Raw genomic sequence first — 24,111 nt, 5'->3', positions numbered from 1 at the left:
ACCATTTAGTTCCCTATAAAAGGTTCAAGTGGAGGTTTAAAATTCACGAATGATATGCTCAAGAATTGATTAAAAATGGGGGGGAAAGTTCTTACTGTTGATCGTTTGTTTGTCAATAATTTTATTCGTTTTACATTTTCAGTGGAATTTGAATTGTCAGACCGATTAGGTTGCAAACACTGAAGTGGCATTATGTCTTTTCTAAAAGAAACCATATTTTGAGCATGTATTTGTAAAGCACAGTGTGTTTTGTGTGACTTACATAATTATGGTTTATTAAAAAAATAATCTTTCAGTTTTTTCAGTGTGCTTTTCTGACAACACCACCAATGTTATATCAGTCTGTGGAGCAGTACCCACTGGATACATCATGCATGTGTGTACAGAGCAGAGACTGTATTATATTATTATTATTATTGTTATAATTATACAGTCTGTAGTACAGAGGCGGGGAGGGGGCGCGCCGTCTTTGCCTTCCGTTCAAATCCAACTTTATTGACAGCGGAAGTGTGAGCGGAAACGGGACACACGTGTTTTCGCGCAGCTTTGAAGGTTAAAGAAGCAGCACCGGTGCGGTTTCTTGTCGGTTGTCCGTTGCAGAGGGTCACCAGGACGGCGTGTTTGTGGTTGAAGCCTGTTGTGAGCAGCACGGAAGCGCAGACATGGATCCCATGAAAGCACAGCAGCTGGCGGCGGAGCTGGAGGTGGAGATGATGGCTGACATGTACAACCGGTAAACAAGCTAACCAAAGCTAGCTACCTCATTCATGCTACCTCTGTGTCGGTAGTAAACGGTCCCGTGGCCGTCATTCATAGTCTTTATTACACACGGGCTCGTGTAAAGGTCAGCTACGCTTAGTGGGGACGTAACGGGAGCAGAGTCCCTCCTCGGTGCTATCCTGCCTGACAGCTAGGGACCGGACTGTAAGGGGACATGGACCCATTTCGTACAAGCCAGCAAACTATCATGTTCACTGTGCGCGTGGATTATGATGTCAGAATTGGTTAAATGACACTAAATCATGACGTAATCTGATTGAGTCAAACTACAGCTAAATGTAGCATTGACGACCACGGTGCAAACAGGCTTTAGGTTCAGTCAACAGCTCATTTAATGAGAAGTGTTGAAGTCATTGAGTACGTGAGCATCTATTCATTGTCAAAAATTAGAGGCTATTTCAGTCCAAAGTGGCTCAGTGCAGAGTGGGTCGACCTCCATTTGAGAGATTGGCGGTTCGATTCCCAGCTCCCCCGGTCCACATGTCGAAGTGTCCTTGGGCAAGACACTGACCCCAAATGCTGTTCAGTGTCAGCTGCGCATGGGTGTGTGAATGTGGTTTTGAATGGTTAGATTAGATGGTATGTAGATGTCCACTGCCATCAGTGTGACTGGGACAAGTAGTGTGAAAGCGCCTTGAGTGGTCAGAAGAATGACTAGGTCAGAAGACTAGAAAGGCGCTATATAAGTACAAGTCCATTTACCATTTACCCAAATGTATTTATTTATAATAAAAGGAATGCGTAATATGTCTTTATTACCAAATTTCTAAAGGAGAATTGGGAAGTTATTGAAATATATATAACCTTTCTATCTCTGTTCATCACTCTTTAGGAGGGACTTTGAATAAATAACTGAAGGAAATGTAAACTCTCACATCCTGTATGCACTCGTATCTAACCAACAAGTTTTCCAATATTCCAAAAACACTTTTGATGCTCATCCCGTTAAGCATTTTAAGCAATCATTGGATTATAGAAGGCCCTAATGACACAGACAAGCATGACATTAAAAATGCTATTTTGGGTCAATCCCTCCTTTTCAATGTGAAAAAGGCCCATTGGAATATCCTATAAATCAGTGGTTCTCCAACTTTGTACATTACGTACGAGCTCAGAAAATATCCGGCTCTCTCAGGTACCACCACTAAGACAAATGTTCAAATACAGCAGCGTAGGCCGACACTGTTCAGCTACGGACAGGAAGGTGTATTCCTGATCAGAAGATTATTTATTGTTGACTGTCTTCAGTTTCAGAAGGACTCTCCTCCTGATCTGCACTTCTCTTCCTAATAGTTCCCGTTTGGAGCCACGGTTGCAGTGTTTTTAAAATCATCGTTGTACCTCTGCTTCCTCTCTTCCATCACAGTTTAGCTCTCGACTCATGAACATGCAGGCGGCTATTGAAACAAAAATATTACAGGAAATGCTCAACTTACTTTCAATTACATTTCACAGATCTTACAAGTTTTAAGTGTGTTCTTAGTATTATATTTATTCAGAAATTAATATTTCGTGGAGATTCCTTCAAGTACCACCAGAGAGAGCTTGAGTATGCTGCAAGGACCACAGTTTGAGAACCAGTGTTATAAATGACTCCTGTCGTTGTGGTGCCCCCCACTGGTTAAGGGCAGCAGCGTCTGTCTGACTGAAGGAGCTGAATCTAAATCGTCCTGACATTTTCCCCTGGAGCCGAACCCAGCTGACATCGGGTTTGAGGCGGGGTACACCCTGGACAGGATGCCAGTCTATCACAGGGCACATAGAGACAACCAAAGACAGACAACCATTTGGGCAATTTAGAGTAATCAATTATTGACTCAGTTAAACTGAATAGTCATTACCGGTGTTATTGTTAATAGAGTAATTACACCGGAGTCTGCTTTGATAAGACAAGTCAAATTGTCAGCTGTATCATGTTGAGGATCACAGTAGGAAAGTAAATGATCAAACCACTGATTTATAGGATATTCCAATGGACCTTTTTCACATTGAAAAGGAGGGTTTGGCCCAAAATGGCATTTTTTAATGTCATGCTTGTCTGTGTCATTAGGGCCTTCTATAATCCAATGATTGCTTAAAATGTGTAACGGGATGAGCATCAAAAGTGTTTTTGGAATATTGGATAACTTGTTTGTTAGATACGAGTGCATACAGGATGTGAGAGTTTACATTTCCTTCAGTTATTCATTCAAAGTCCCTCCTGAAGAGTAATGAACAGAGATAGAAAGGAGGTGTGTAACTGTTATATATATTTCAATAACTTCCCAATTCTCCTTTAGAAATTTGGTAATAAAGACATATTACTGAAATCCATTAAGCTGCTTCAGTGTTGTGCATATTTACTCACTGTCAGATTGAGTGGGACGCCTGAATAGAACAGAGGTAACACTTTGAAAAGCCAACATTTCTACTGTGGACCAGGTCTAATCACAGGTCAAACGGCACACTATTTCAGACTCAATAGCTCTACCTATAGTTCAAACAATCTTTGTTATAGGCATTAATTGCTAGTTTCAGACATAAACATTATCGTTAATTCACTCTTCAGTATTGTCTCTGTCGCATCATTCAAACCTGAAGCTCCATTATGTGACTTTGACTTGAGCATCTCCTTGTGTTTGTATTTGAATCTCAGGTTGGACACTGGGCATGAATGGGTTCAGAGCAGCACAAACACAACCAGTTTATTAGGGTTTTCCTATTTTTAATAAAACAAAAACATAATGGCCCTCATTTATCAAACAAACGTACGGCAGAAAAACGTGCGTACAACCATTTCCTGGCAAACGTCGGCATTTATCAATTTGGACTTGAGCTACGATCAAATCTCACGTCTGGTCTGAGATCGTGTACGCACATTTGAGCCTGTGTATTTGCGGTGCAGCACAGCAAAACCTGTCTGAAAATAATGAACAAACCTCAGCTGTCATTAAGCATAAGCAGTCACATATTAAGAACAGATCAAAACGGATTCTTAAAACGAATAAAAGAAATAAAAATTGTGGTTGGAGCAATTGATTGTACTCATGTGTGTCTGAAGGCACCATCCATGAATGATTACGCATTCATCAATCGCCAAAACTACCATTCGATAAATGTGCAGGTGATTTGTGATGCCAAGCTGTCGCTTTTAAACGTGGTGGCCATGGGGGGGGGCACACGATTCTTTTATATTTCAAAAAAGCTCGGCTCCAGCCCCCCGCGACCCCGACATTGAATGAATGAATGAATGTGTTGGCGCGCGGCTGCAGCAAGACGCACTGCAGAGCCAAAGTCATCTCCTTGGTTCGTGGCTACCCTCGATAAATTGCATTAAATCAAACAAGGTATCAGATGATTAACATCTTGGTATGGTTCTAGGTGACAAAGGTATTCTCTCACGGAATACCTAATAACCCCGCTGGCAAACCCCGCTACAGAGGAAGAGCGCTGGTGTTGTGCCGTATTCTGCACCCCTGCCGTGAAATGCACCCCTCGCATTATAGGTGATATTCTGGATTAGAAGGCTGTTGTTTCCACCTATAGGAGTAGTTTATATACAGGTAACCCACAACGGTCAGACCATTGGTTACTTAGAGTCTTTAAACTATTTTAAAGAGTTTAAAATCACAAACTTGGATAATAGCGAACACAAAACAACACCCTTTTGTATGTTCTGTGGAAATATACTGCAGCCATAATTACAAAATGAATGAAATGGATCTTTAGAGCAAGTTGAATGTATTTGACTCAGCGTTTCCTAAATATAATCCCAGCTTTTCTTGCAATTCATAGGTTCAAAAGTGTGTGTTTTTAATGTGGTTAGCTGTATATAAACTACTCCTATAGGTGGAAACAACAGCCTTCTGATCCAGAATATTACCTATAATGCGAGGGGGTGCATTTCACCGCAGGGGTGCTGAATACGGCACAACACCTGTCCAACAGTGCGCACAGGCGCACTCGGGTCACAGTGGAGCGCTGCTTCTGGTTGACTGCCTCCGTTATTCTTTTCCATACAGCGTTTTTACGGCCCCTTTTATTCCACTCTTAAGACTGACAAAAAGCACATCTTTATTTTGCTCCATCTCGGATGTCAGGATGCTGATCTGTGTGTCGCTGTTGTACCAGCGTTCTTCCTCTCCATGTTAGACCTCAGTGGGCAAGGCCTCCGAACCAGGAATATTTAGGGGCGTAACATGTTAAGACGATCGAATTCAGCCGCCACATTTATCAAGGCCCGCTCATTCGTACGCTGAGATTGATCGGATACGAATGTTTCATAAATCACACATGGGTCCTGTCATACGACCAATTCTGCGCTCAGATCTGTGCCCGTTTTCACGCAAGATTGATAAATGAGGCCCAATGTAATATGGAGCTTCCATGGTTTATCAATAATTTGATCAGCTGAGATTTAATCAGTAACTTTTTCAAAAATCCGCTAATAGCCTAAAGCCTAAAGCCCAAACCAGACCAAAGATTTGCGATAACCTGCAGCTTCCCCTGTCCTATATGTTAATTAAACGTTTTTGTTTTGGACTTTTTGGTTTTCGTAAAACAAGCTCTTCGATGACATCACCTTGGTCTCCAAGACATTTCAGTGTTTTCTGATATATTGTGGACCAAATGATTAATTGCTAACCAAGAACATATAAGACTGTCGCGCCAGTTGATAATGAAAGTAATTGTTGCAGCTCTAAAACATGATTTTTTTTCATCAGAATCATCTAAAATCTGTTATCACATACAAACTCTACACATATCGGGGCTTTGAGCAGTTTTATTGGTCAGAAAAGGTTGCAGTGATTCCAGCATACGGAGATGGTTTTCCATGATAAACTAACATGGTAACTTTCCGGATCTTTACACAAAATCATTTGAAAAATCTTCTTCTTTTCTTTCAAGAATGACCAACGCCTGCCACAGGAAGTGTGTACCGCCACATTACAAGGAGGCAGAGCTGACGAAGGGCGAGTCAGTGTGCCTGGACCGATGTGTGGCCAAATACCTGGACCTTCACGAGAGGCTGGGACGCAAGCTGACAGAGCTCTCCGTCCAGGACGAGGAAACGATGAGGAAGGCAGCTGTGGGGAGCGGATAGAGACGCTGATACGCGGAACCAAGTAGAGCGTTGTGGGGGATAAAAAGGTCATGGGTTGGGGCTGACGCACGTGGCTTCTCTAAGATGAGAGGCTTGTTTTTTTATCGAGTGGGTGGGTTATGTTGGGGAAACTAAAAAAGTGTAAAAAAAAAATGATGATGTTTAGGGTCCACTGAGAGAAACTGCCTCCTCTACTACAGTAGAGGACGAGACAGGCATGGGGCTGGAGCAATCACCGGAGCACGTGGACAAGCTGAAACGCTCCAGCAGCCTCTTTACGTTCAGCTTGGCCTGGTCCTCAAAGATCACCTGGAGACTGACCGCAAAGGAGCAAGGACATGTGATACCAGTCGTACTTTGTGCTTGTTTTTAGCTGCCCACAGTAAAGAAGGGCGCCGCGTTCAGTGCAGAAACGGCTCCGCGGTACCAACCGTCTGGTATTTGCAGCAGGTTAAAACAAACACCAAGGGCGATTTACATTTGGTCTTCCTTCCCAAATCACCCTTTGAACTCTGGACTTCAAAGGGCGGGTAAACATGAACCCTCTTCATAAGGTCGCAACACAGTGTGGTATTGAGGTAGATGCACCGTTCAGCTATAAGTCGGCTGTAACGCAGACATGGTAGCGTCGCTTCTGTACACAACCTTCAAATGGTCACATACAAGCATCAGGGCCTGCACTGAATGAGTTACGTACAGCACGCGTTGGTCTTTTTAAAGAGACGCAGTGTGTGGTTTACTCTCCTTCAGCCCCCGGACGGCTGAAGGGGGGCTGAAGGAGTCAGCAACAGCGACTCGGATGCAACCGGCCAGCCAGGCCATTGGAGCTACATGGACGTGTGCTGAAGATGGACCGAACTCGTTTGTCACGCTCGTGTAGACTGTTGTGCTGTATGCGTGTGCGCCATGTTTCTCACTGATATGTTTGTTTGTTTGTTTGTCATGTGCTAGCCAGTGTGTCACTGACAGCAGCTCAGTGTTTCTTTGGTCTCAAGTACTCTAATAAAGCAATGCCATCCTTTAACTTAACATACCGCGTGGTGTTCTAATGGTGTTTAACTCTTTTTCACTATTGTGGTTTGAATCTCTCACCACGGTTTAATAAATATGAGCCTGTACCTTTAAGAGAAACTGAGGCACAGTGATGAGGAAGTGAAGAATTCTGACTTTCGTTTCCCCCGAGAAACCTTTATTTTAATTTTTTACCGGTGCTCTGTACTTCGGAAAGGGGAACTGACAGCTGCAGAGACCAAAAGTGACACACGGACAGAGGCGGACAACGCTGTCATTCCGGGGCCCGCGAGGAACATGGTAAGTGCCTTTCAAAGTGTGAGTACAAGGTAAAAAGACGGGCTTGTTGCCGAGGCTAACGTTAGATGGGAGACCCGCTGTGTCCGAGTAGTTGTGAGGTAAACCCAAAATGTTGAGTTGACGTCGCTGCGACGCTAGTTTAGGTATGTCAAAGAATAAAACACAGCTTATTTAATAACGTAGACAACGTGGAAATCTCCTCATTGTGTTCAGCATATGTTCAATGCCCCCGTGAGGAAAAGGTAAATAACTGTATAGAGTCATTATAGAGGCACATAGCCTACGTGTAAAGGTAGGCTTTAGGGAATACGAAAAGAGAACTAGGTGGTAACATTTTAGTGAACATGTGGGTCATACAGTCTTTACTACAATATGGCTGTCAAGTTCAACATCAATATTCACTGCGGATCACAGGACACGGGGTCTTAATCTATATATATAGAAATATATATATTTCTTTATAATTATATATATATATATATATATATATACATATATTTATATATATATAAATATATATTTATAGATATTTATATATATATATCTCATAGTGTGTATTTCGGGCCTGTGTGTTTGTAACATGTATAATAACAGAGTGAAACAATTGAATTTCTCTTGCGGGATAAATAAAAGTTCTTCTTCTTCTTCTTCTTCTTCTTCTTCAAAAGCAAAGGCTACTAAAAATAGCACAAATCCATCCGTTTCCAGCGGTGTCAAACTCCAAATCACAGTGGGACAAAGTTTCGGGCCAAACTCAATATTTACTAAAAAACTGCAGAGTGCAAATGTGCATCTTTTCCCTTCTCTCTAGATAAGTAATGTAATGTACCTTTCCAGTGCAGGTCCTTGCTCTTGTCGTGGTGTTTCTTCTGTTTGATTCTTTGGTTACAGCCACGGTGGCTCTGCAGACGAGACAAACAGCACCTTACCTTCAAACACAGATCATCTGCCTCCCACCGCTGCTGAAAGCTCCTGTTTTCCATCTTTCTTTGGGACGTTTTTGGGGAGGGGTGGATTAAGTTTGTCTGCAGAGACTGGTAGCATGGATGCTCATGTTTGTCAACAGAAAAGTAAAAGTGCTCTACAAAAGAAACAACTCAATAATAGGAATTAAAAACAGGAGACAGCGGAAACAATCCAATAACAAAATCCCTGCAGAGATATAAAAGATTGAAAAAAAAATAGGATAAAACTTGTCATAACAAAATTTTGATAGTGATAAGAACATTTTTAAAAAGTATGAGAAATATGAAATATATATCAAATGTTAACAGTGATGTTAGAAATTGATACGATTAATTAAAAGCAAGATCAGAAAAGTTAAACCTAAATGCACACGTGAGTTGCTCCATGGCATAAACAAAAAATCAAAACTTCATAACTTACAGGCGCCTCCACAGGAATAATGTTACCTTAACCATGTCAGTGGATTGGTGGATGATTGCAGTGAACTGTCAGATATATCAGTGTACTATTCCTTCTGGCCACTAGATGGAGGCATCTGGTCAAGAAGAGTTGCTCGGGGACGCTGATCAGATTGTGGCACCACCCAATGGCGCCATGAATGAACTGCTGAATGTGGGGCAAGAAGACAACATGCAGGGCCAGGTGAGCCCCCTGCTGTCCTGAGAGAAACTCCCGTCACTGTGATGCTCAGGTTTCCAGTGCAAGATACACACAGCTATTAATCTCATCAAACAGTTGCCCCCCCCCTTTGCCTCAGATGGACGAGTTTCTGGCCCCGCAGGCAGAGTACAATGAGGAGGAGGAGGAGAGGAAGTACTTCAGGAGAAAGAGGCTGGGAGTCATCAAGAATGTCCTTGCAGCCAGTGTGGGAGCCATGATTGTGTACAGTGTGTACATGGGTGAGTTTGACTGAAAAAAAGACATTGAAATAGACAAGGAGACACACACAGAGGCAGGGTAGCAGAGACTGATGTGTTCTTTCAAACTATTTTGATTTTAATGGTGTGTGTGTGTGTGTGTGTGTGTGTGTGTGTGTGTGTGTGTGTGTGTGTGTGTGTGTGTGTGTGTGTGTGTGTGTGTGTGTGTGTGTGTGTGTGTGTGTGTGTGTGTGTGTGTGTGTGTGTGTGTGTGTGTGTGTGTGTGTGTGTGTGTGTGTGTGTGTGTGTGTGTTTTCTAAAGGCCTATTGCAGATGCAGCTGATCCTCCATTATGATATGACGTACCGTGAGGTGAAGTACAGCAACCTTGGCCTGGATGAAATCGATCGCAAGATGCTAATGGGCATCAACGTCACGCCCATCATCGGCCTTCTGTACACCCCCGTACTTATCAGGTAGACAAACACAAATGATGCAACCTTTCTTTTGTATGTGACTGTCCTTCTTCTGCCTGTAATTTACATCATAACAATATACTAGCCTATATGTGTCTCTCCTGAAGGTTTCTAGGTACCAAGTGGATGATGTTCCTTGCTTCAGGAATCTATGCACTCTTCGTCTCAACCAACTACTGGGAGCGTTTCTATACCTTGGTTCCATCAGCTGTAGCCATCGGTGTGGCCATTGTGCCGCTCTGGGCCTCCTTGGGGAATTATATCACAAGGTGAGAAAGGACTTGGAAGGGTAGGTGGACAGAGATGTAAGTTTCATAAGAGGCGGAAGCAGAAGCAGCGCTCAGACTGAAGGTCGGCCAGCGTAGGTAGTTGTGTTCTCAGGGCGAAACCAGTCTCAGGTCCTTGCTCTTACTTTTACTGCATCAAAATTATACCTACATTTTAACTTTACTAGCTTTACTGTTTCTCAATGTAAAATGCCTAAAAAATGATGCCACTTTTACCCTAAATCTAAATCTAATCATTAATTTCGACCATTTCTAATAACCATCCAAGTTTTAAAAGCGCGGTTCTGAGAAGTCTTGAAAGTTTGGAAAATTCCGCCGTTTTCTTGTGTTTATGCTCTAAAAAGTCTGACATTGGCTATGGTTACTGAGGTCGTCACATTCTGTGTATTTCCTCAAGTCTGAGGGCACTTTCACACCTGATAGTCCGTTTCTAAGCCACTTCCCCAGGTTTTTTTTCCTTTTCCCAGCTGGTCTGGTTCACTTTCACACCTGTTCATTTGATCTGGTCCGATCAGTTGATGACGTGCTGAAGTGAACCAAAATGTAGCTGCATTTTGGCTCAATAACGGTTTGGGACAAAAAAGGGGGAAAAAAAACTTTACTCATTGGTCAGATGTGTCTGGGGCAGGCGCAATAATGTAGATCTGAACTGTGCTCTGATTGGTCAGAATAGCCATGCTGGCAAACGCTGAGAATGTAAACAGAGTGACTAGCAGACAAGGCACTCACCACAAATAATGTCTCAATGGAGAGACAACTGCAAAGGTTTATTTTGGCTGGGTTTGTTTCAAAAGTGCGCAGTGCTTTCTGCAGTTAGTGCGGACCCAGGTCCGATCACGTTCTCACCACAAACGAATTGCGCCAGAGTTCGTTTGGAATCGGACCTAGACTACCTCTTCCACCTGGTCCAGGTCAGCTCATTTGGTGCACTTCTGGTGCGCACCCGAGTACAATTGCCGCATCCCTTCCTGCAAGAATGAACCGTAGTAAATGATGGAGCGCACTCAACTTTGATTCAGCCAAACTTAATAAGGCTGGTATAAAAGCTCCCTGAGATCCAAAATTATCCCGGGCAAGCTTTAGGGAAACATCACAAATTGTAAACCATTCACCATATACTGTGTGAAACACAAGTCGGCGGGGGACAAACTTTGACAGGGGCAAAGAAACCTGAAACCTCCAGCTCAGAGCGGACAGTCAGTACAGAGAGAAAACACACTGCCATCTTAGCTGTCAATGACAGGTACAAGCTAACAAGCTAACAAACAACAGAAACTAATAAAATATGTTAACTACACTTCACTACATTCTGATACGTCTGCTAGTTGCTGATTTAAGTGCACAACATATTCCTTATCTGAGCCTGGGTCTCACTGCCCCCTGCCTCCTTTCTGAAGCCCAATGAAACAATCCCTTCGTCATATTTGGTTGTTGGCCCCTGGCGTCTCACACCAGATTGATTGACATGGGTACTAAAATGGAAACGGGTGTTTTTTTCCTGTTTCCCTCCAAGATGTCATGAGGGTGACCATCTGCTCTCAGAATTAGCATGTGTCCTCTGACCTTTTGCAACTCAATCTAGATGTGATGACATAGGCTTGTGAGTCTGGAGAGTTTTGGTTTGGGCGCCTTGAAATAGTGGTTGACAGATCAATCTGTCAGGCTGATAAATGCCATGTGTCAGCTTCCGACCACTCCTACATTTATCTGAAGTGTCATTTAGGTTGGTTGTGGCACTGTAAGCTTATGTAACTGTGAAGCCTTTTGGGGGCCTTCACCACATCAACAGAATATATTTTGAAAACGACGTTTGTCACGTTTTCTACCTGTAGACATCAGGATCTCATTTTCACCAGAGACCTGTGTACAAGAATAAACATCTACAGTTTCACATTAAGGACAGCAATTAAAAGTTGGAATCAGGAATACTTGCGTGTAGTCTTTCAAAATATTCAAGTAAAATGAGAGATTTTAGTTTTTTTTTAAATCTGTGCTAACTTCCTGTGTAAGTTTGTAACACAAAACTCATCATCAGCCGCTTCAGGTAATTGTTTTCATGTCCGTTTACAAAGGGCCGTAACACTAATAATACGCAACACTCAAACAACAGTTCACCAGGAACGTTTTTGTGCAGCGCTGTTGTAGTTATTTTTGTGAGCACTTTTTTGTTGTTATTGTTTATTCATTCATTCATCTTCAACCGCTTATCCCGGGGTCGGGGTCGCGGGGGGGCTGGAGCTGATCCCAGCAGACATCGGGCGTGAGGCGGGGTCCACCCTGGACAGGACGCCAGTCTATCACAGGGCACATAGAGACAAACAGAGACAGACAACCATTCACACCTACGGGCAATTTTAGAGTCATCAATTAACCTAACACGTGCATGTCTTTGGATTGTGGGAGGAAACCGGAGAACCCGGAGAAAACCCACGCAGACACGGGGAGAACATGCAAACTCCACACAGAAAGGCCCAGGTCGGGATGCAAACCTGGAACCTTCTCGCTGTGAGGCGACAGTGCTAACCACTACATCTTAAGTACAGAGCTTTCGTAAAGTTGAATACAGAAAGCAACAGAATATAAAAAATGTAAGGCACAATCTAAGCTTCGGTTAGGTTAAGGGGCCTAGCTCACACTACATTACTTTAGCCCACAAAATATAAGCTTCAGATCAGAGGCAAATCAACATTCGAGCGTGATATGTGAACTGTTCAAGCACTTGAGTGCAGTGCACTGCAGACGCATTCAAGCAGGATAAATATCTGGACCTGTCGGGGAGTCTGTCAACGAGCAATCCCAGAATCCATTGGTTATCGACGATTTAGCCTCTGTCAACGGCCAATATTTCAACCTTTTCGGTGTAGCCAGTGGATATCCGGGTCAAGAATTCCGGGCAGTGGTCAATGTTTACAGTCCGATTAGAAACGTGAGACACGATAATAGAGTTGGAGCTGAGAAACAACTTCTCTATAAATAGTTATCGGCATATGAATGCAGATAAATAAATAAAAAGGCTAATGAAAATGTAAATCGTCGTCATTCATTGGTAGAATCTGTTTATAGAGATTAGTTGACGAGAGCACATATTGAGGGGAGACCTGAGGGAGGGGTCGCCCCTAACAATAGGAACTTCACTGTATGTTTTTAGTTGCAACATGGACCAAAGTTGTTGTCGCAGCTAGGGAAAACGGACTATAAATAATAAAGATGTGCGGAAAACATGGAGAAACAGGCTATTCTGTGAAGTGTGAACAGTACAGCAATCTGACGACATAGCAAGTCATGAAGTGTGAACACCCCACTGTCCACTATTCATAGAGCGAAGCTCAGTTGTCAAGGTGTGAAGTAGCGTGCACGTGATTGTGCGAACGTATAGTGAGTGCACAGGTGAATCCATAAACACCCACACAGCCCTCAAATAAGCACACACCTGATTATACAGTATGTCTGTTTCAATGAATGTGTTAGGAATTTGTCCTCTCACACAAACACATGCAGGATGGCGCAGCAGTACTATGAGTATGTCAACTACAAAGAAGAGCATGTGCAGGAGCAGAAGAAGCTCCCTAAGGGAGCGTGCCACAAATACATCATCATCTTCCACTCAGTCTTCAACATCATCTTCTATGTGAGTCTTCAGCCATCTCTCATTCACAAATGTATCTCCTGTTGTATGCAGTGTTTGTGCAGCTGCAGGGACTAACAAGCATGATGCCTGTCCTCTACCCCCTTTAGCTGAGTTTCGTCTTCGCCGAGTTCCCCATGCTCTTCGTCCTCAATGGCTACCTGCATGACAACAAGCACATTCTGTTCAATGTCAACAGCTGCGGTAAAGACGCGTCACTTCACTTATGAATGATTACAGATAAAAAAAACACAGGACAACAATGGTTAAGGATTCAGTTCATTTTGTCCAATGAGATATATAAAGCAATAGTTTGACATATTGGGTAATATACTTAAATACTTTCTTTCCAAGAGTTAGATGAGAAGATTGGTACCAACAAACAGAACATGAACGAAAGTCATTGTCAAACCTGTCAAAAAAGGTTTTAAATATGACTTCAGACTAAATATATCTTTTATGGAAAAGCAGTACTTTCAGTCTGTACCCCTCAAAACGTCCCGTTGGTGTATTTTTTTTTTTAAGTAAAGATTCACCCCCTGTAAAGCTCTCATGAACGGTGACATTAGCTCTAGAGACCAAAACCTCTTTTTGTACTAGGCTGTAAACATGTTTATTTCTGCATTGGGCATTTTGACATTGGGGTCTATGGGGGTAGACTCCCTTCTGGAGCCAGCCTCAAGTGGACATTCAAGGAACTGTAGTTTTCAGCACTTCCCCATTGGCTTCATTGTTCACCTCCGGAGGATGCCACCTATCAGCATCTCAAACGCTCACTAAAGTCCTGTTTCCAGTCTTTACTGTGGGTTAAGGTAAGCTAAGCCAACAGGCTGTAGTCTCCAGCTACATATTTATCATACGGACATGACATGTTTTTACATTACATTAATTTAGCTGATGCTTTTATCTAAAGCAACTTACAATAAGTGCAATACTCAGACATGAGAGTGGTATTGATCTTCCTATCTAGCTTACAGCGAGAAAGTAAGTTTGCAGTTCCCTTCAGCTCTTTGGAGTCTTTTAGCTTTTTCCCACTCATTATTCTGAATCTTCCACAAACTCTGTTCACATCAGCGCAGACAAAATTAGCAAGTAGTTGGTAACCACGGCCCTCAGTTCCCCATCTCAATATTCACTTCATATACGTTTTTTTTTTCCTGGGTCAGTTATGTTAAAATCCCCTGCAGCTTAGTTTACTGATGTTATACTCTTTGATACATAAATCCTTTAGCATTCAAACTGCATTGAAATATCCATCACCCTTTTACAATTCAAACCGCAAAGCCAGCCCATACCAAACTCTAACACTGTTAGTTTATATCAAGATACATGCTGGAGGTTCCTGGGAACATAGAGATGACCCAGCTGAACATAGTGGTGCATCCAGCAGCTAAAGAGCCAGAGCTTGTTTTTCAGGAGCTGTTGGAAAAAACAACAAATAATTTGTGTTTTCAGCTTATTCTGCTGCTCCAAAAGTAGCCACAGATCAACAAGCAACAAAAAAAACCAGACAACCACACCGATAGAGGTTCCTCAGTGGTCACTGTTTTGCATTGCTCATGTCTTCCCTTGTTTGTCATAGACCCATGGTTTCACAGAAAACCAGTTTCATAGGTTTGTATGAAGTAGAACTATAAAGCTCAGTTAGTGCATACCTTTCCTCCACTCTGCTTTAGTAGGCCGCAAGGTGCTAAATGAAACAGGAGTTGGCCTCACAAAGCTGCTGTGAAACTGGTGAAGTGCAATACTTCTAAAGCTAAAACAGGAGTAAAGAGAAGAGTACTTCTTTTTAATACAGAACCATGATGGCAGCTGCTGTCCTTTACTGTATCTATTCAATGTACATTTTAGCCACTTGTGATGTTTTTTTGTGTTTTCTATAAAGCAGGGATGCAGTCCCCTTTGGGACACCTCAGGTCTGACCTTTAAGCTGTGTTGAACAGACACCAACACCAGCTGGTTGTTTCCTATCACTTCCTTTTTAATGTCTGAACCGTCCTCTTCCTCTGACAGGAGCAAACATCAGTGGAGTGATCCCCGGCTTCAACACCACTGTGCTTACCAAACTGCCTCGCTCCATGCTGCTCATTCAGGTGGAGAGTGTCCTCATGGGCTTCGCCTTCCTCGCCATGATCATCGTAAGATCCAAAAACCATTAATCAACATTATTAATCACTCAAATCAGAATGATTAGGATACCTTAGTTGTTGCATTAATCAATGTGTTGTTTGTGCAGTTAAGTCACGCGCAAGATACTTTTCATTCTTGTACATTCCTGTCAGTTTATGATGTACTACATGAATTAATGAATGCTTTTTCCAGCATCAAGCCATGCGTGACTTCATGATAATTCATGTACTCTTACCATAAAGTGGTACCAATATTTCTTAGACGGAAAATGAATCACCGTCTGTTCAGGGCTTGTACCTTTACCAGCATCTGTTGGGCAACCAGTATATCATTACATTACATTCCTTTAGCTGATGCTTTTATCTAAAGCACATTCAAGCATGTGGGTACAACCCAAAAAGTTCAAGAATCACACAAATATAGCAACTTCATCAAATATGCGGATCTCCTTCAAGTGCTTTGTTTAGAAACTCAGTTTGCTTTGCCAGGAAGCCAGAACCCAGATAATGTGCAGACATTATTATATATTCATCGGATAAGATGAATAAACTTTAAAGGCCCATAACTCATCTTTCTTTGAAATTCAGGTGTAGACAGTCTCAAGGGCTTAGGCTGGACCTCTGTCGTGGGTCCCCTGGCCCTTATAAATGCTAAAGCTCTATTTTGATGCTGTTCAGGCATTCTGGCGCCTTATTTAGTAAAAAAAAATCCCAGTGTGGATCAGTTTATTTTCATCGTGGATTAAAAAATGATTGGCAGGCCACGGAGCGCCCACAGGAGTATCACTGCAATTAGAGCTTGAGAGAGAAAGAATTTCTCGATTTTTTGTTTTTGTAACTATCAAAGTGGTAACACAGAAAAACACGCTCTCAGTTCCACACCTCCATACAATTTAGAGCTATTTAGATAGCTGGCTGGAGAAACGGATCGATGTAAATGTATAGAAAATGGGGTCTGTAGAATGGCCCATGTGTTTATCCCAGCTGGGCTTTCTAGTGGTAGAATCTAGGGCTTAGAAGGGATTCAAGGGCTTATTCAGTGCTGTTTTTTTACAGTTGGTTACTTTGTCCTACAATGAGCTGGAAAGAACTGCCTTATTTTTTTCCCAAAGCAAAGCACATGTCTTCTTGGAAAGAGGACCACAATGGAAATAAGTTGTCTGATTCAATATGCTTTATTGGCATGAGTGTAACAAAGAAAATATTGACAGTGTCGAGTTATAATGACATTAGAAAGAAAATAACAATTCAAATTGGGAAAACAATGAACGCTTGGTGTGTGTGTGTGTGTGTGTGTGTGTGTGTGTGTGTGTGTGTGTGTGTGTGTGTGTGTGTGTGTGTGTGTGTGTGTGTGTGTGTGTGTGTGTGTGTGTGTGTGTGTGTGTGTGTGTGTGTGTGTGTGTGTGTGTGTGTGTGTGTGTGTGTGTGTGTGTGTGTGTGTGTGTGTGTGTGTGTGTGTGTGTGTGTAGGATTTGGCTGGTTGTGTATTTAGCTCCTACATTAGACCTGCCATCTCACCGTCAGTATCAGTCAAATAATGAATATTTATAAATTAAATAATGTATATTAGTCAGGTCTAAATATACCAGAAAAAATATACCGGGTTGACTGATACATACAGATACAGAATAATGTAAAAAAAATGTAAAAAGGAAGTTAAGAATTTCTCAGTTTCCACAATTCTTTGACTTTATTGTGTTATCCTCAACATTTTAAATAAACATTTATTTACATTTTCAAGGAACATTTATTGGTTGCAGTGTATATATACATTATAGATATATCCAGAGACACCAAAAAGGGCTTTTTCTTTGTGTCCCTGTACAAGGAACATCTTGTTTCATCATGTTTCTTGCATTGCAGGGATTCACTGCTTGTTTAATGTTGTTTATATACTATATATTTGATACGTCAAATAAATCGAATCAATACAAACTATAGCAGTCATTCATAATGATTCAAAATAACTTGATTGCTGTTTGCTGCCACCCACAGTTCCTTGTGCTGTGTGGTGCTGCCTACCGCCCGACAGAAGAGATTGACCTTCGCAGTATCGGCTGGGGAAACATCTTCCAGCTGCCTTTCAAACACCTGAGAGACTATCGCCTGCGACTGCTCTGCCCCTTCTTCGTCTATAGCGGATTTGAACAGCTGTTTGCTGTCACCGGATTCTCCCTGGTACTTCGCTCTCAATGTAGTTTGTTTTGAAGTAGAGCAGCTTTTACTCGCATTGCCTGATTTGGGTAGTTTGACATGCAAAATGATCCAACAGATACCAAACACTTCAAGGAGCGGGCATATTATAAGTGTAAAGACAGGCAATATAGAATATAATCTTGCTTTCTTTCTCTCCCTCCACAGTCCTATGGCGTCTGCATTTTGGGCCTGGAAAAACTGTGGCTCCTTATACTCGTCTATGGCCTCTCCTGCTCCATCTTTTCTTCCTTCTCCCTTTGCCTCCTACGCCTCCCGCGCTGGGTGTGTCTGGCGGCGGGCGCTGCTGTGCACGTAGTGCTGCTGGTGGCTCTTCTTTCTTTTTCGATCTATCCACATCCAGACAAGAGTGCGCAGTATCTGGGCCCTCTGCTGGTGATCTCTGTGCTGTGGGGACTCGGCAGCGCCCTCAACAAGACGGGCGTCAGCAGTGAGTAACAGCTGTGCTTGTGATGTTTGTACGTTTTCTACACCAACATTGTTCAAACATGACACGTGTTAGCATGAACTCCCCTGTCTGTGTGATTCAGCTCTGCTCGGTATGCTGTACGCTGAGGAAAAAGAACGTCTGGACTTTGTCTATACCATCTATCACTGGTGGCAGGCCATCGCCATCTTCATAGTCTACCTCTGGTCCAACCTGCCTATGAGGGTACGATGTGTGTGTGTGTTTAGAGAATGTAGTATAACATCCCCATTTTCAAGGAAAATTGTTCTTTCTTAATCCATGGTTGTCCATCCTCCTCAGGCCAAACTCTCCATCCTGTTGGCCACGTTGTTGCTGGCCTGCTATTGTTATTGGGTGATGGAGCGTCGGCTGGCCAGGGCAGAGCCTTTCAGACTGCCTCGCATCCCTCGGCCACGGCACAAGGTAACCCATCACCGTCTGTCACTAACGACAGACGTCAGCCAAAGTGCTGCCTTCACAGCCAAGTAAAGCGTCAGCTGTGCTTCCATTATATTGTACATTTAATTTATATAGCATTTTTCAAAATGATTAAAAAAACACTTACTTATACCTATATGAAATATAAAACAAGACACTAGAAATATAAATCACGCCGCAATAATCATTGTCAAGCGAAAATTGAAATGAATTTCTGAAATGTAACACAAAAAAGATGTGAATTAGGCATGGTTCCATCAACTTGTTTGGTGCTCCATATCACGGAAATCCACCAGTAAACGGAGAAGAAGCAGTAGAGGTAGCTAACCGGAAACAAAACAAGTCGGCTTGACCATCTAACCAACCTGAGAGAGAAAAATGTAAGTCGTCTTCAGTTTGGTTCAGCTGGACAAGTTTTAATTGTTATTTTATGTCGGCAAGTATTTCATACTGTTCAGAGACACAGGTACGTTATGGGAATAACCAGGAAGCTAATACAGCTGATCAGTCATGTGAGTGTGTGTGTGGTCCCATAAACTATTTTTGGACAACCACCTTAAGTGAGCGTAAAAACTTTTCTTTTGCGCTATTGAGTAAGTTTGATTAAATTTTGCAGTTTCCATTCAGCTTTTCTAATACTTCAAAATGTGCATACAGATACGTAAATGGACACACGACTTATGGTAAAACAAATATTGCTGGCCATGTGCTGTAAAGAAGCACCCGGAGTCAGTCTGTACATGTGCTGCTGTGTCAATTTATTTCAACAGTATTGCATTTTCAGAGATAAGCATTCTTTGACAGTTCAGTTTTGTTTTGTTTAATGTATCTAATTTCAGGTCAGTATCATGTGGGTATTAAGTTAAGAAGCTTTTATCCCATCAAAGCTTAGACACCCCCTCTTGCTTAATGTTACATCATTCGGATATTTCACATTAATCTGCTGAAGGGGGAAAGTTTCTGTGTGCTTGCCTTTAATCTCAATTTATCATCACAACTAGTTTGGAGACAAATCAGATATCAAATACGCAACTTACACAAGTGTGATGTGGGAATTTGAAACCTCCAGTGCACATACAATGAGAATGTGCTTTACAGTGAAGTAGGAGATAGATTCATTCGTAAGTGAGAAGGTGCTCCAATAATTTTGATATATATTAGTACACATCGGTGTAATATCACACTTATATAATGTTCACTTGACAAGGCAAGAAGAGAAACTCTCATCCATTTAAAAAAAAAAAATGTGTTTGAGGTAATTTTAAATTAATGGCTTAGTCTGGTAATATAGCACAAGTGCTGTTGCTGTGGTTATCTTAAGTTTAATATACCTTCTGCATTGATTTAAAACAAATGTTTTTAACTGTTGACAAGCAGAACTAAGTTTTAGGTGTTAACAGCTGTTATGCTCTTTTAATGGCTACCTGCCAGCCACTCAAAGTACTGTTATGGTCATAGTGAAACACCAGCAGTGCTTTCTATGTGTGTTTGACAATCTCAGCCTTGTGAGAGTCAATACAATCCTATTATAGTCAGTGCACAAATAACGGCTAAAGTCTAGTTCGTTTCACCAATGTAAGTACAACTGTCCTACCCTTCCCAGCCTTGTAAAGCACGGATGCACACGTACGAGCATTGACAGTCCTGATGTCTATTTATATACGACTGTTCCCCACAACGGATATTTAAAAAGATGTCACCGAACGGTTTGTGGTGTTCTGATGCAGAGGTGGAGTGTTTACTGCAGATTTGGTCAGATGAAAATGTTCAAAAACAGTCGGACAAAACTAAATCTCAGAGGGATGATAATGGCTATAAGCAAGAAGCAATCGAGCCGAGGCTCAGATCATTTCAAGTTATGTGAGTGCAGTTGGGCCTGGGCCACAGGGGAAGAGGGAGGGAGGACAATCACACTAAAGCACGGCACGGATCATCCGGGCCAAGTGTGAGCGCACCCTAAAAGGTGAGCAAAGACGTTTTGACTTAAAAGCAACTAATTTTCTCTCCTCATTCATCGATATATCGTTTGTGTCCACAGGTCAAAGGCTACCGCTACCTTGAAGAGGACAACTCGGATGAGTCAGACTCTGAGAAAAGTGAAGAGGATGACGAAGAGGACGAAGAGCATGTGGTGGAGGAGATGGGGGCAGAGGACAGGGAGGAAGAAGGCCGCGATGCTGGTGTCCAGGGAGCTGACTCACCCAGAACCAGAAAGAGAGGGGCCGAGGTTCACCACAGACGGGAGGAAGCCCATGAGAAGGAGGGAGTGCGGGAAGAGCGTGAGGGAGGGTGAGAGAGGAGAAAAAGAAGGAGGAATGAGGGGAGGTGGTGGACAGATGACAGATATGCAGAAGAGGAAAAGAAGGATGCTGTTGTGCTTTTGACTCCATTCATATTTTTACAGATATTTATAGTTTCTTATATACTATACACTAAACAAAAGCATTTTTTTCTGGCATAAGCTTTAATTCCGAAGCTCTAATTACCTGTTCAACTATAATCACAACAATAGCCCGGAAGGGTACAGACTCTGTACTATTCTATTGCTATAATATATTGCCATACCCAATGCAATAGGTATGACAACCTTAAATGGTAGCAAACACTGGATAAATCATTACAACGACTTAGAATACAACAAGAATGCTTATTTGCCAATGCTGATAACAAAAGAAGGCACAGCAGCTGCTTCTGTGCTTCCTTAAGTAGAAAGCATTCAGTAACATGAACAACAAACTAGTTTTTATTTTAAAAACAGCACTTATTTGAAGAGAAAGAACTGAAAGTGACAGAAAACGGAATGAGGAATTGATTTTCTGACTTTATCCTCAGGGTGTTTTGATGGAGTCATTTTTAGAGAGCCCAGTCCTGCTGGATGTGAACAGCATAAACAGCCTTAGCTATATTTGTTCTTCTGTCTCTGTTTACTTCCAACCCCTTCATTTATGCACATTTCTTTGAGAAAACAACCCGACCCAAGCTGTTATCGGAAGCTCAGACACATGTCTGTTGCCTGACATGACTTTTGGGAGGAGTAAAACGTGTTGAATAGGACGTTGAAAAGTTGAATATGAATGTATGTTTATGCTTTAGCTTAGTTTAGAATAGTATGGCCAATGCTTCTTGCAAAAATACGGATGTCAATCTGCTGGTGGTGTTAGAGGAAAAGTCAGGCAATCACTTAAGTCATTAGGATTCATACTCTGGGGACCACGAATGTCTATTCAATATTTCATGGCAGTCTATCAAATAGCTGTTGAGATATTTCAATCTGGACTAAGGAGCCACGAGGCCTAAAAGACAGGATTAAGCCAAGAGCTGATATAGCTAGAAACACATTGTTGTGATTTAAAAACATCTTGTATGCGTTTATCAAAGACATTTAGACATGTCAGGAAAGCTCAGGTGTAAATAATAAAATGAGGGCTGAATTCCATTTAGTTCAGTGTCCCGTTGTGCATTCTGGCTCACTGTCACACTGGGCTCTTCCCATTTGTCCTTTTCTGTGCCTCCTTGTCTCCTCTGTCCTCCTGCCTGTGACCCCTAAAATGCATCTTAAGGAGATAGGATAGCAGGAGGAACTATGAGCGAGGATGCACAGGGGTATCCCTTGTGGAAGTCTTTTGGGCACCTGTGACGTATGAAACAGATGTGACACAGCACACCGTGGCAGCGCTGCCACACATCATATTCAGTTGACATTGCTTTAAAATGATGGTTCTGAAGCACAGATGTCTCAGGTGGGAGGGACTAAGACGCAAGGAGATTAGGAGAGGAACTGAGGAGGAACAAACTGAGACAATGAGAAGAGGGGACACTTAAATAGAATAGAGCCACCATTAAAGTTATTAGTAACAGCTGTCCTTTTCGGCAAGTTTAGAGAGCCACTATTGGATGATTTAGTGATTCGGCTCACTGTACAGTGTGTTTAGTTGTACAATCATAGAGTGTAGAAAAGAAGTGGACGTAGCCCCAGTGACATCACCCATTGTTAGTGGACTACTGTTTTGATGCCTTGAGTTTAGCATTTGTGCCATAGCCATTTTAGTCATATCAAGCCAGATGTGACTATATTTGAGACTTGAGGGTGGAACTGAGGAGGAGCCCTAAGACAGTGTTGTTTCACTGGCGCCACATTCAACTGTGCGCCAAAGAGAGACTTTTTGCAGTTTTTGCAGAGAGAGAGAGAGAGAGAGAGAGAGAGAGACTCTTCATTCTCGGCCCATGTTGCCATTACTCCACTATATGTTAGTTATTATAGTGCCTTTAAGTTACCAGCAAGTGTTAGCGCAAGATAGCTAGCTTTATTAGCAGGTGCGAATGAGCGTTGAACAAGACAATTTAAAAAAAATGAACTTAAATAAAGTGAAAACACACTGTTAGAGGGTCAAATTTCACAGACAAAATCAAGACAAAATGTTTTAATGTCCAGTGCCATATGTGTATTGCTAAGCCTCTATACCAATTGAAGACTTGAAACTAGTGATTGAAACTATAAACTCATTAGAAAAATATTTACTGAGTTAAGAAATCAAGTGAAAAGTAGCGTCATTTTTCTTCTATACAGTCTGACATCTTTTTGTATTTTCTCATTGACTTCTATACAATCTGACATCTTTTCGTATTTTCTCATTGACTTCTATACAATCTGACATCTTTCGTATTTTCTCATTCACTTCAATACAGTCTGACATATTTTCGTATTTTCTCATTGACTTCTACAGTCTGACATATTTTCATATTTTCTCATTGACTTCTATACAATCTGACATCTTTTAGTATTTTCTCATTGACTTTATACAATCTGACATCTTTTCGTATTTTATCATTGACTTCTATACAATCTGACGTCTTTTCGTAACCAGCGGAGCCGCCCCTTGGCTGGACATCCGAAAGAATGCACGTATAAAAAGCACTTATGCATTTGGCTTCACTTTTTAGACCCGGAAGCTACGTCCACTTCTTTGATGCAAACTTTGTATCTCCTTGACTGGGCAGTTGTCAGTTCATTTCCTGGCATGTCTTTTGTTTTACTGACCATTTATAGTGTCTGAATTGAAGGTACACCATTTTGAGTTGGGAATAACATGACTATACTACACTCTTTAATTTGAGTTGCTGCAGGCTGCACTAAGAGAAAATGACTTTTATCTAATCTGCAAGCTGTCATGCTTTCCTAATGATGGCCAAAAGTTCACATATTTTAGGTACTATTCTTAGACATTAGGGTTGGGGTTTGTTCTCCTATAATTTATTGTATGACAGCAATCAGAGTAGTAAATTCTACGTTTTTAAACGTGCTGTTGAATCAAATCCTTTCTGTAACATTTAGTCTTTGTAATGAAAATGACTTGTATTTTTAATTAACTGATGCCAAAGATGCTTGATGCACTGATCCCTGTGAAGTTGTTAATGTATGTAATGTCATGTTACTGACTTAAACAGTATTAAACTCTGTTCATATTTTTCTCTTTATTATATCTGTACATTTAACTGA

General features: G+C 41.8%; 2 protein-coding genes across 2 annotated transcripts; both read left to right on the top strand.

Annotated features, from left to right (window-relative positions):
- The first annotated feature begins 557 nt into the window (after positions 1-557).
- On the top strand, positions 558-6,812 carry timm10 (translocase of inner mitochondrial membrane 10 homolog (yeast)). Its single transcript, XM_083933995.1, has 2 exons — positions 558-733; positions 5,668-6,812. The coding sequence occupies exons 1-2, from the start codon at positions 663-665 to the stop codon at positions 5,861-5,863; spliced, it is 267 nt and encodes an 88-aa protein (XP_083790121.1). The 5' UTR covers positions 558-662; the 3' UTR covers positions 5,864-6,812.
- A 234-nt stretch (positions 6,813-7,046) lies between these two features.
- unc93b1 (unc-93 homolog B1, TLR signaling regulator) lies at positions 7,047-24,089 on the top strand. The gene is made up of 13 exons (XM_083925092.1): positions 7,047-7,174; positions 8,666-8,782; positions 8,898-9,039; positions 9,320-9,473; positions 9,581-9,742; positions 13,259-13,388; positions 13,496-13,589; positions 15,399-15,523; positions 17,510-17,692; positions 17,876-18,158; positions 18,259-18,380; positions 18,477-18,599; positions 20,653-24,089. Exons 1-13 carry the CDS (start codon positions 7,172-7,174, stop codon positions 20,905-20,907), a joined length of 1,893 nt encoding a protein of 630 aa, XP_083781218.1. The 5' UTR covers positions 7,047-7,171; the 3' UTR covers positions 20,908-24,089.
- Positions 24,090-24,111: the final 22 nt, after the last annotated feature.

The sequence above is a fragment of the Echiichthys vipera genome, assembly GCF_963691815.1.
Source record: "Echiichthys vipera genome assembly, chromosome: 2".
In the NCBI taxonomy this organism is placed as follows: domain Eukaryota; kingdom Metazoa; phylum Chordata; class Actinopteri; order Perciformes; family Trachinidae; genus Echiichthys; species Echiichthys vipera.
The sequence above is the reverse complement of the archived record's forward strand: the minus strand, read 5'-3'. Positions and strand labels throughout refer to the sequence as shown.